The sequence below is a fragment of the Triturus cristatus genome, chromosome 11 (genome assembly GCF_964204655.1).
Source record: "Triturus cristatus chromosome 11, aTriCri1.1, whole genome shotgun sequence".
Classification (NCBI taxonomy): Eukaryota; Metazoa; Chordata; class Amphibia; order Caudata; family Salamandridae; genus Triturus; species Triturus cristatus.
In genome coordinates this window covers 635,455,139-635,468,216 of record NC_140594.1, presented here as the reverse complement: position 1 = coordinate 635,468,216, position 13,078 = coordinate 635,455,139, and the positions used below count along the sequence as shown (strand labels likewise).

Sequence of the window (13,078 nt, the reverse complement as noted above, 5' to 3'; positions counted from 1 at the left end):
AGGCCGTAATAGCGGTGCGCCTGCGCCTTATCCAGGTCAAGTACCTTCAATGGGTATATTTCACAGGAGTTAGATTGTGGAGGGCGGGATTGGTGGCCTCTCCTGTATGTCTCAGAAGTGAACGGGAAGAGGGAACCTTGATGCATACGGTCTGGCACCGCTCTGCCTTGGTACAATTTTGGAGAGGTGTCATGGCTTGTCTCTCAGAAGTATTTGGCTGGGACCTTCCCCGCTCGCAGAAGCTGGTACTTTTACATATCATGGAAGGGGTTGGGGGCAACATATACAAACGTCATCTTATGTTACTGGGGTTTACTCTGGCCAAAAGAGACATTGCAAAGTCCTGGAAAGCACCGGCAGCTCCCTCCCTGACTGCGTGGAAGAATGTCCTGGACTTTTTCATGGGCTTGGAAATCCCAATCTTACAGTGAGGGGATGCCCGCAAAAACATTTTAAAATTTGGAAGCAATGGGCGGACTATCGAGGCCTACAGTTGGAGCCCGTCTCTACAATGGGGGTACCTGACTCAGCTTAAGTTCCTATTTGGTTGCAGTGAGCAGTTCTGGGTGTAATGATGCATTGCATTTCATGGTGTGGGTGCCTTTTTTTTTCCTAATGGTGTGTTACTTTAGGGAAGACATTAGTGCGACGGGAGGGGGGTTGTAAAGTTATCTTTTTTCTTGATTGTTTTCTTTCATCTGTATTGCTTTTCATTTTTCCTTGATTATGTTTCTTTGAAAGTCAAAGTCAAGATGATGTAAGTTTCATATGCAGAAGTCTCTTGGGTACAGAGCTCTGCCTCATATGTGCTATTTGACAAATAAAATCAGTTTTTAGAAAAAAAAGGTAATACAGACAATGAATGATGTGTTTTGCAGCGGTGATGATTCATAATCAGTGTCATAGTAATAATCAATGAATTAACATTGCTACAAAATAACAGCACGAACAGGGTATAATGAATTCATAACAATCCCCTGTCCCGTGAGCAATAAGGCCCAGAAATGAATTGTTAAAGCAAATAAAATCATTTCCCAACAATATCACGCAAACAAACAGCCGAAGAGCTGTATCTATAAATCATTAGACAAGTAAATTCATCATTTAAAAGCTGGAGATGATATAAAGCTGGCCGACACTTCCCAATGTTTAAAAACTTTAGGAAACGGATGATAAAATCACACGTTGGCTTAATGCAAAGTTGACAGAAGAAAAGGAACTGGAGCGTTCTCTGAGTGGACTTGGAATCGCAAGGGCACAGATCCAGTTTGGCGTCAAAATAAACTTTGCGTGGATAAGAAATCAAAGGTTGCGAAATGCCAAACCTGAATCTAATAAGGTAAAACAATTTGGTATGACTAAAATAAAAGGAGAGATAAGGCTCAACACCTAAAGAGCATACTAAAAGGGAGTGTTCTGAGACACTCTTTGTTGCAATCTGTAAGTTTCCTCTAGTTGATTTTAGGCAGGTCAGGAGATCCTTTTACAGTTTTGCTTTTTGGATCTTGGCAATATTAGCTGGATTATAAAAACAATCCGCCAACCCCTGTGACTCTAACTGTTTTTTTATATAGCTGAGCCAAGGTATCTTCGACATGTAATCCAGTTTAAAACAGTCTAAGATAATTGCACGGTTAAGGGCTGGTTCTTCCTTCACCCAGATGGAGTGCCACAGTAAAGTTGGTGCTATTTGTATGCGGAAGGACAAAGTAATCAAGCCAAGTTTGCTGTGACAGACAGTAGCAGAAAGACTATTGGGGACTGTCAACAAGCTTCTCATGAAGGTGTTCTCAGCTCTTAGTAGTCCCACCGGGTTACAGGAACCCCATACTCCAGCCCCATACAATGTGACAAAACAAGTGCGAGCCTTATAGATGGTAATTATTATATTAATCAGTCTTGAGCCTAGCTTTTTCGTAAATCTGAATACCGCCTCCAGGTTTTGGTTGAAACTACTGATCCTTGTTTCAACTAGGTGGTGCCAGGTGCTTTTCTGGTAAAACGGGATTCCCAAATAAGAAAAAGTAGGGACATAGGACAGCTTTTCATTTTTGATAAAAACATGAATTTAAAATGGTGGGGGATTTACCCACCACCATGGTGTAAGATTTCCCTGTATTGGTCTTTAGACCCAGTCCGTTCATAAAATCATTAAACCTGTTCACAAGCTTCTACAAACCCACACTAGTGCTAGACATTAGGACACAATCATCTGCGTAATGTAATGCCGGAAGATGTCTGGTACCTATGTTGGAGGCATCCACATTCCCATGATTAATGTAACTTTCTAAATCATTGATGTATAAACAAAATAAAAAGGGGGCAAGGACACAGCCTTGACGAACCCCACGATTCATTTTTATGGGAGCAGAGAGTTCCCCGCCCACTCCATATCTGACCCTCCCAATCACATCTTGATGCAGTTTGGCTAGGAAATGGACTATGGATGGTTCAATGCCCAGGTTCGACATCTTTTCCCATAGTCTCCCTCTCTGCACCCAGTCAAAAGCCGATGAAGGTCCATGAACTCAAGATAGAGGTCCGGGCTTAGCTATTGTATACTTGCTTATGACCAGATGCAGATAAAGACATTGTTCAATGGTTCCCAGACCCCTCCTGAAACCGTATTGTACATCCGAAAATTTCCCACTATTGGTTACCCAGGCCTCCAACCTCCAATTGCAGTCAATTAATGAAATGGGTCGATAACATTTTGGGTCCGATCTATCCCCTTTTTAAAAAATGGGGACTATTATTATGGATCCCCATCATTCAGGAGGACACTGGGATGCTATGCAACTTAAAATATTAGTCATAGAGGGAGCCATAGAGCAGAGTTGGCCAAAAACAGATCGGCTGGGATGCTGTCAGGGCCAGGTGCCTTGTTCTTCACTGTTTGGTTTAATGCCCTTTCGACCTCGTCAAGAGTTGGCTGAGCCAGCTCTCATGCCCTGTGATCTAAGTTGGAATAGTGCTCGCCATTGGTGCTGTGTAAAAAGGAAAAATGTTCTACCCACACATCAGGCATGAATGTAACATCAATACTGCTATTGTGGGAGCTCTGGAAGAAGTCTGAGTTAACGGTTTTCCAGAAGAGTCTGGGATCTTTACTTTGATAAGCTACGTGCAGTTGTTCCCAAGCTTCTTTTCTTATATACAGTTTCATCTCCCTAACGCCTGTTTATATTCATTTCAAAGATGTTTTATCACCAAGTTATCCAGGTTTTTTTTTTCAGTGCCTTAACAAGTTTTTTGTGAGATTGCGAGCAGCCACTATTAAATCACTTGTGTTGCTTCCGGGGTCTTAATCTGCTGTCACTGCATAAAGCAACATTAATAGTCTCAGTTATTGCAGCATAGGCCTTTAACATGGATGGTGGATTTACGCTATCTTCCAGACATTCTAAGACTTGGCTCATATCGGTGGTGAAGATCCGTTGGAGAACGGAGTCTGGATTAATGATAGCCCACTTGCGCAACAACCCCTTGGTTCTTTTATAAGTTATGGGACATAATTTAATTGTCCCAGAGGGGTCACCAGTTTGAATCTCTAAATGGATTGATAATGGGTAATGATCACTAAAACAGACCTTAAGAATAGAAAAGGTCACAGATTGAGGTTTAATGTATTCAACAAGGGCAACAAAATCAATTAAACTCCCTTGGCCTCTCCCCATAAACAAAACAAGAGCCATACCTTCTGGTTGAATAAGATCAACTGTAAGAAAAAGAGAAAAATTTGAAAGCAATGAATTAAAGATATTCACACAAGGATTGTGATAAAAGTGGCAACCACCGTCCCTGGCCCCATCTAGCAAACAATATGCAGACTGCTTTGATAGGGGGCATAATTTACAGTTAAAATCACCCCACCAGAGAACAATAAAATCTGTATTTATCTCCTGTATGTGTGTCTGCTTAATAAAATCTCTAAGTCTTCGGCAATGGCGGTATTATTGGGAACAAAATTATTGTGATAAAAATTAACAATGACAAGCGTCACAGTCTATCTAAAAAGAATGTTAATAGCTTGAAAATGTGGTGAGTGAAGCTGGGTCTTACCTACTCTGTCTGATACTGTTGTCGCTACCAAGGTTAATAGGCCACCCTTGGAATGGCCACCCAGAGCTACATTGGCTGGGGTGTTCATGGAGGCATAACCATTAATATAAGCTGTCATTCTCATCCAGGTTTCTTGAAGACATACAATACTATAACCTTTTATAAAAATCAAGCAATTGTTTAGATTTCAGCTTGTTTGACAAGCCAGCATTATTTTTAAAAAAAGGCTGCCAGAGACAATTATGTGTTGTGACTGCAAAATGCTCCCTCATTGTTTGTATGAGCGGTTATTTCACAGTCACCCTGGTATTTCATGGCCAGATGAGGAGGCAACAAGAGTTAGACCTGCTCAGCTGGTGAGAAGTTGTTAGATTCCATCAATGCTATCCTTATTAAATCCGGGAAGATAGGCCTACCTACATATGGCAGAACATTCTGTATTGATTTTTCAGGGCCGCCAGTACTACACTTGGCAATTCTCTGTTCTAAATCACACTCAGTGGACCAAGCAGATCCATGCACCCTATGATGTAGTCAATCCACATGATCAAGAGGGGAAAAACGATTACAGGTTGAAATAGCAAAATTATGCACAGCATTATCAGTTGTACAAAGTGGCCTATGCACTGCAGCTGAATTTGGCTTATAAAAATATCCCAGGGGTACCGCCTCAATAGAGCCACTGGCGTTGCTGCTCCAAAAGAGCCTATTCGTAAGGGAATTAACTAATGACCTGCTTTTAAAATTTGGAACGACACAGTCGCCTGATTTCATTTTAGGTTGTGTGCCCACCCACAAAACTCATTTAACATTATTTATATGCTGGAATAAATCTTCACTTTTTGGCCAGTCCGTGGCTTTCACTAACCAGAGTACAGTTTTGTTCTTTAACTGCGACAAGCCTTCCTCCTTATTGGTTGGCAGAGATGGCACATTCTTGAGGACTATTACCAACGGAGTAGCTTCAGGTAGAAGATGGAGGGTTCTTTCGTGACTTTTCCTTAATTAAACATGGCGATTGACAGCAGGATTAAGAGCTCCAACATCATTTGTCCCATTTAAGATGGTTGACTGACCTCCAGCTAAAACAGATGCTATATTTGTTTGAGATTGCGAGGGGCGGGCTAAAATATTAGTGTTAGTAGCACAGAAGCAACCTAAGGGCGGGTCCAAAATCGGGGGGGCTAAGCTGAGGGGGGGCAAGGTAGTATGGCGCGAAGACAGAGGGTCAAAGTCTGTTGCGATATTAGTCCCAGAGGTTAGGCTGGATAGACTTGAACCAATCAAAATTTTCAGTGACTAATCTAAGCTATTCATAATGCTTAAAAACGGGTCGAGGAGGGATTTCACTACTAGTTCGAGGGAACTGACAAATTGTGCATGCGACAGTAAGTCTCCATTGTCTCCATTGTCTTTGGGACCTACATCAATTTCCAAGTCTGGAGCCCTTGTGCTCTTCATCACAGTGGGTGCTTTTCTCCAAGTTACCGGTGGCTGCACTTCCATCTTTGATTTACTACATGCCTTTGCCTTTTTTGGAGGAGGGGGACGTAAAGTGTCAAGGGAGCAGCCTTGCTGAGTAGCGTTGGTATTGGTATTGGGGGCTTCTAAGACATTTGGGGCCATATGTAGGTAGCCTAACATTTACCACTTCATAAATACCGAATTTTACCGATTCGGTATTTATGAAGTGGTAAATGATATGTAGGTAATCCATCGGTAATATTTACCGATTCGGAATGGGTCGGTAATTTAGAATCGGTATTTACCGATTCGGTAATGGTAACTGGCCTCCCATTGATTCCTATGGGCCAGGAGGCCCATAGGAATCAATGGGAAGCCAGTTACCATTACCGAATCGGTAAATACCGATTCGGTAATGGGGGGAGCACAATCAAGGGTGGCAGGGTGGCACAGTGACACCCTGTTGCACCCCTGATTCCTGCATGTGTGCACATGTGGCACACATACATGCCCTAAGGGCATGAATGTCTGCCACATTGCACACTTCAAAGTGCAAAAAAATGCTTTTTTCCAGCTATTCGTCATTTACCACCAACTTTTAGTTGGTGGTAAATAACGAATCCCCACAACAACCACACACTCCCCCTACATATCATTTCAGGATTCGGTATTTACCGAATCGGTAAAATTACCGAATCGGTAATTTTACCGATTCGGTAAATTACCGAATCCTGAAATGTGCCCCCTACATACCAAAAGCCTGAATACCGGTCGGTAACGGGATATTTACCGAAAATCGGCCGTTACCGACCGGTATTGGGCTTCCTACATATGGCCCTTGATGTTGTGGCACCTGTGGGTAGGTTAGAGCCCCTCAGTCGTTGACTATCTGTTGGACACACAGGTTCCATCAATGAACTGTTGTGTAATGCCCGTTTTGTAGCCCCGAATCTCTCCTCCACACATTCAATCTCACTATTAATAGCCCCCATGGCAGTAGTGAGTAAGCTGGTAATGATAGAGGTTAGTGGGCAATCCTTAGTGGTAGGCATAGTTAATTTGCGTTTCCCCATCCTCTTACCTGTGGTCTCAGATTATCCACCATTAGACAAGGCTGTGTCAGCAAGCCAAGAGACAGGGCCAGCCCAGCCTCGTTCGGCCACGGACGGGCACAGACGGGCCCGCCCTTGCTCCAGGCACGCCAGTTCTGTGGGAGCCTGCAGATTCCTTTATGCGCCTCCGGCACGTGAAAGATGATGCGGGCGTCTCCAGGCGCCAAGGCTGATAGTGATTGCAGTCCCCAGTCTCCTCTGTGTAAATTAAGTGCTGATGCAGGCACAGAAACGGGCCAGTGTTTAATTTGTAAAAGAATGAATGCTGGTGTCCAAAGCGCTGCTCAGAAGCCCCTGGCTGGGGCAATTAAATGTTGTTGCCCCAAACACCTAAGCAGCACAATTTTGAATTGACTTCATGCCTCTTTAATCCACTCCAAGACTCCAATGCCCCTTTAGCTCACTCTTCAACGTTCGTGCTTTCTCTCTTTGTGAAGGTTGTTCCTTCTTCCTCTTTTCTCCATCTTTGCACTTTGTGTGTTTTCCCTCTCTCACTCTTGGTTAATGTCTGAGGTGGAAAAATGAGTGCCAGTGGCCACCGCCGGCAACTATCAACACACATGTAAGCATTGCTTGCCCCTTAAATTCTGATTTGAGCATGAACGTGAGTTTGCAACTGAATCAGGACTATACACATTCCAGCTTTAACATACTCCAAGGCTTTTTGCTTACACTAGTTCAACTAGGTAAAAACTGGTGCAAATAATTTTGTGGGGAAACACCATTCATTCTGCATCTGTGTACCTTGGAAGGGGAATACATGGCATTTACGCAATCTCTTCAATTTTGTGGGTATACATTGAAACGGTACAGTAAGAGCACACATAGTTTATACTGCTCCAGCGGTACCCACATTAACCAAATTTACTAATACACCCCCAGGATTCCTTGGGATCTGGAATGAGCCACCAAATGTAACAGAATACACATCTTTAAAAACAAGATACATTGAAGTAAAGAACGTAGCTTCTGACTAACTAGACAAGAGCCTGCTGTGTTATAGGACTTTTCCCTCCACGTTTAGCACAGCCAAGTTTTCCAAAATCCTAGCATGCAAATTGCTGTTAATCAAAAAAAGTTAGCACTGGCTGAACTGACTTGTTTTAACTTGTCAATACGTATTTTCCCACATAATCAGCTATGTAGAGAAACACAGCACTATCTGGGCATTTTCACTGAAAGAAACTAGAATAATCAATGCTGGTCGTCCATTAAAGCAGATCAGGTCATTGAACACATGGGTAAGTCAGATCAATAGGTTGGACTAGGAACAATGAAGTATAGGTCAATCAACCCGAAAACCACTGGTATGATGTAATTTGAGATGTCATCAGTGATGGCATATATGATGTCATAGAACATGTCATGAGTGATGTCATATGTAAGGTCATAAGTAGTGCAAGGTGGGGACGCAAGTTATAGTTAGCGAAGCTTACTATGACTGGTGAATTTCTGTGGTTTTTTTTCAAAATGTTAATATTGTCACTGAGAAATTCACCTATGACTTTACTTTAACCTTTGTGTTTTTTTAGTGAATTTTATGGTTTGAAAAAAAAAAAAACACAAAAAAGATCCTTCTATCACACCTAACTATAATGTTACTTTAACCTTTGCTCTTTTCAGGGAATTTTGAGTTTTTTTAAATGTAAAGTAATACTTAATTACCATACACAAGTGCAACCCCGCAGTGCATGGCCAAAAGCCCTGCAGCCAACACCTCCCCTTACAGCCAATCCCACACTGTGCACAATGTGCATAGTAGGGTGTGGAGGGACTGGCCTCCCCATTCATACCTCTCCCTCAGATCACAGGTGTGTGTGGTAGGATGTGTAGAGTGAGACTGTCCTCTCCACTGAGACAACTCTCTCAGATGATGGGTGTGAATAGTATGGTGTGTGGATGGACTGGTCTTTCCTTTCAGACCCCTGTCTCAAATGACAAGAGTGCATAATAGGGTGTATGGAGGGACTGGCCTCTCCTTTCATACATACCGCTTCCTCGGATCATGGGTGTGTGTGGTAGGATATGTGGAGTGAGACTGACCTCTCCGCTGAGACCCCTCTCTCAAATGACGGGTATGTGTAGTAGGGTGTGGGGAGGGACTGGCTTCTCCTTTCATACCCCTCTTTCCAATGATAGGTATGCGTAGTAGGGTGCGGACAGGGAGTGGCCTATCTGCTAGACCGCTCTCTAGGATGACAGGTGGGTGTTATAGAGTGCAGAGACGTACTGGGCTCTCCATTCAGATCATTCTCTCAGATGAAGGGTGTATGTAGTAGGGTATGTTGAGGGATTGGCCTCTTTGATGAGACCTCTCTCTGTAGTGATGGGTGAGTGTAGTAAGGTGTGCAGCATGACTGGGCTTTCCTTTCAGACCTCTCTCAGATGACGGATGTGCACAGTAGGGTGTGTGGCGGGACTGGCACACACAGAGGCGAACACCTGGAGCTAAAAAAGGTTTTGTATAAGCCACCCCATGTAGCTAGGATTTATACTGTCAGATGGAACCTTATTTCTCTTATCACTGTCACTGTGATTCAACAGCTTCACTGTCAGTAATTGTTTTCTAGTTTTTGATATTAATGTAAGATACTGAGACTACTCCAACTTGATATATAACTGTATATAAGAAGATTTGTTATGTTAGATTGAGGATGGTCTCTCTAAAAAATGTATTTCTCAGTGTTGTTTTTAAGATGTGTTGACTGTTTGTGGTATGAATGTGGTATGCCTGATAGATCAAATGTGAGATTATCTTGGTGATGATATTTTTGTTTTGATCAGTTTATTTACTGTATGGCTTTTTCATTACCCTGAGTTTATCTTAATATGTTCAGTTTGATCGTTTTGACATGAATAAAAGTAGTACATAAGAAATGCAATTTCTGTTTATGTTTTGGGATCCAATGGAAATGTATACCATTTGACTTAATTCTGTGTATCTTCATCAATAGCAATTTTTGTGAGCGGAACCTCTACTTGGCGCATGTTTGTGACTCGTCTGAGCACTTCAGAGAGAAGAGTTTTTCTCCATTATTTAAAGCATTTTGCAGACAGGAAAAATCTTTCTTGAATGTGGTAAGGGACTGACCTTTCCCTGCAGACCCCTCTCTCAAATGACAGGTGTGTGTAGTAAGGTGCAGGGAGGGAGTGGCTCTCCTTTCAGACCCCTATCTCAGATGACTGCTGTACATAGTAGGGTGTGTGGATGGACTGACCTTTCCTTTCAGACCCCTTTCTAAAATGACGGGTATGCGGTGGGACTGGCCTCTCCTTCCAGACCCTTCTCTCAGGTGATGGGTGGGCATAGTAGAGTGCGGAGAGCGACTGGGCTCTCCTTTCAGACCTCTCTCTCTCTGATGATGGCTGTTCGCTCAGACCTCTCTCTTGGATGATGGTGTGTAGTGTAGTAGGGTGCGGAGAGGGACTGGGCTCGCCTTTCAGTCCTCTCAAATGATGGGTGTGCATTGTAGGGTGTATAGAGGGACTGGCCTCTCTGCTGAGACCTCTCTCTGGAATGATGGGTGTGCGTCGTAGGCTATGGGGAAGGACTGGACTCTATTTTCAGGTCTCTCTCTCAGATGACGGGTGTGCTTAGTAGGGTGTGCGGAGAGATTGGTCTTTCAGCTGAGACCTCTCTCTGTAATGATGGGTGTGCATAGTAGGGTGTGGGGATGGACTAGTTTCTCCTTTCAGACCTCTATTTCAGATGACAGGTGTGCATAGTAGGGTCTATGGATGAGCTTAACTCTACTCACAACTCTTCCTAAGCCAATGAGCATAAACAGTAGACTTTGATAAGCATCATCTCTAGTAAGACTCCTTCCTAAAGTAACAAGTGCGCATAGCAGAGTGCATTCACGCATCACTTACTCCCTCCTACTTTTCACGATCCCGCAAGTCTTGCTAGATCGTTAAAAAAATTCAAATAAGAATTAACTATTTACTCATCACAGTACTTACCTGTTACACACTACTCCTCAAAAACAACCATAATATGCATTCCTACTCATGAAGTGTATTTAGACCTCACCTACTCCTTTTTACTATTCACATTCCCGTGAGAGTCCTGCGAGATCATAAACATTAGTTAAAAATGATATACATTTATTTTCTCCACGGAAGTTATCCCTTAGACACCTCCTCTCTAAATCGAAGGGGACAGCATGCCTTTCTGCTGCCCCTTTATTTAGCTTTTTTACTTCATTTGCAAAGTACCTCCAAATTTTCACATGAACAGTAATGGCGGCAATTTCACTCCTAACATTCAAACAGCCAGCCAATCAGAGTACTCGCGAGACTCACAGGAGCCTCTCGCTCCCGCAAAAGAGTGAAGGCTCACAGGAAAATCTGGTCTCCCAACCAATCACAGGGCTCCATTTTTTATGTTGCACTCACGCGAGAGGCTTGTGGGAGGCTCGCGGGGCTCTTGCGAGCCCAACTCCTAAAATATAGAAATATTTTTCAGTCTTAATTTCTCAAAAACTACTGAATGGATTTATAACAACTCACAATAAGCACAATCTGTGGACCAAGATCTAGCTTGCTGCCGAAATTGGTGTTATTCGGTTAAGCAGTTTTTCTCGTAGCCATGCCTGAAGAAGTCTATTTAGAATGAATGAAGATTTTACATTTTGGGACCCTCCTTTTATCCCTGCCCAGGAAGGAGCTGAGGTGGATGAACATTTTGTTGCAAAGTTTCATGAAGATTCGGCAAACAGGGCTAAGGTTATTAGCAAACTAAGAAACGCTTCTTCTATGGCAAAGCAGATCTAACTATAACTACCTAGTGGTTAGCACCATTGATGGAGCAGGGTTTTCAATATAAACCCAAATATCTGTATGTCATTATTAAAAATACTACTGATTAATTAGTAATTACTAAAGATTGTTGAGTCTTGATTAATCAACCTTATTAACAGAAGAATTACACGTGGGAATGCAATTGCATGGCTAAAATGTTGGTGAGCAAATTGACAAAATAAATGTTGCTTATGTGATGTTATTATGTTTTGTGCTTATAATTAATATGCATTAATGGCTTTTGATGTTGCAAATGGCTAGATAAATACATGCACATAAGGGTATTAGCAGGGGAATAACACTGTATAATCATTTCCGTGCAGTAATTATGTTTTGTGTTTCCTTTTACTTAAGTTGACAATTGTGGCCTGCTAAAACATGGCTACCACCTGCAGCCTGTATTTGAGTAGATGGAAAATTTGCAAGGAGGCTTCGCGCTGACTGTGACCTTGCCCTCCTGTCGAACTGAAAAGCCATGATCATGACGACAAATCCGGGAGAGATGCCAAATGCCCCTGAACATGAAATGTGTTGCCAAACTAAAATACTGACTTTATGAACTTGTGATGATCCTACGAATGGGATACAATTTATCCAAAAGATACATCCGTAGAAGTAACGAAATAGTTATGGACTCCTTATTTTTATTCATTATTTGAGACGATCAATGTGTGTGAAAAACTACAGATGTATCCCAATGTACCAAGACGACATAATTTCCGCCATTCGTCCGATTTGTACGATATGATTGCAACATTTTGGAATGTAAATTTGGTATAAATACTAGTAGACTAGAGAGGTCTAGTGCCACTACTTCCCGAACCAATGATTAGAGGTCCCGACGCTGACGGAGAGGACGGTGACTCTACATGACGGCTAGAAACTTTAACTTTTGCTGAGGACCAGCTTTCTGACTTAGAAAACGACTTTTAGCCAGAATAGGTAAATATGAGAAGAAATGACTTTGCATTTATTTGGCTTTTCTTACAAATTAATTTAGATAAACTATATTCTGTTTGAATTATTGTGTCGGGTGGTTATTTCTTGTCATGTTTATTGAATATTCAGAATGTTTTCCATCAGATCTATAGCAACTAGTTGATGCCATTGACCTCAAGGTATATGCAGATTGGTTAGGTATATAGAAAGTGTTTCCTCTATACAAGGCACGGATAAAGTGGTTAGGTTTGAATGTTGGTGTAAGGGGCCCCACCAGCGTGTGATGTGTGTGTGTGCGTGTGACTGTGAAATCACTCCGTCCGTGGAAGTAGAGGGGATTCGGAAGCTCCGATCTGCACCACCATAAGGTAATGTGTGTGTGTGTGTGTGTGTGTGTGTGTATATATATATATATATATATATATATATATATATATATATATATATATATATATATATATATATTCTCAACATCTTATCTCCATGGGAAATAAATGGCACGCACTCACAGGCTCTGAATTGATATCCCCAATATTCTTTATTCAGCTCACAGCTTCAAATTTGAGGGACAAACCAACGCGTTTCGCTATCAGCCGATAGCTTGATCACGGTCAGTGTACCTCATTCAAACCAACCAATAAAAACAAGTTGAAGCAAGGTCATGTGATTAATGATGTCATGCGTCTTACTTCCTTTTC

At 42.2% G+C, this 13,078-nt stretch overlaps 1 protein-coding gene across 2 annotated transcripts in view; it reads left to right on the top strand.

Moving 5' to 3' along the window:
* The window catches only part of LOC146785217 (putative E3 ubiquitin-protein ligase ariadne-2), a 188,698-nt gene extending 176,236 nt beyond the window's left edge, over positions 1-12,462 (top strand). The window contains exons 4-5 of one of the 2 annotated variants that reach the window (XM_085634123.1): positions 11,301-11,366; positions 11,796-12,462. In XM_085634123.1, the coding sequence (XP_085490249.1) occupies positions 11,301-11,366; positions 11,796-11,816 (87 nt within the window). In that variant the 3' untranslated portion in view covers positions 11,817-12,462. The remainder of the gene's footprint in view (positions 1-11,300; positions 11,367-11,795) is intronic. The other variant, XM_085634124.1, reaches the window with a different exon arrangement.
* The last annotated feature ends 616 nt before the right edge of the window (positions 12,463-13,078 follow it).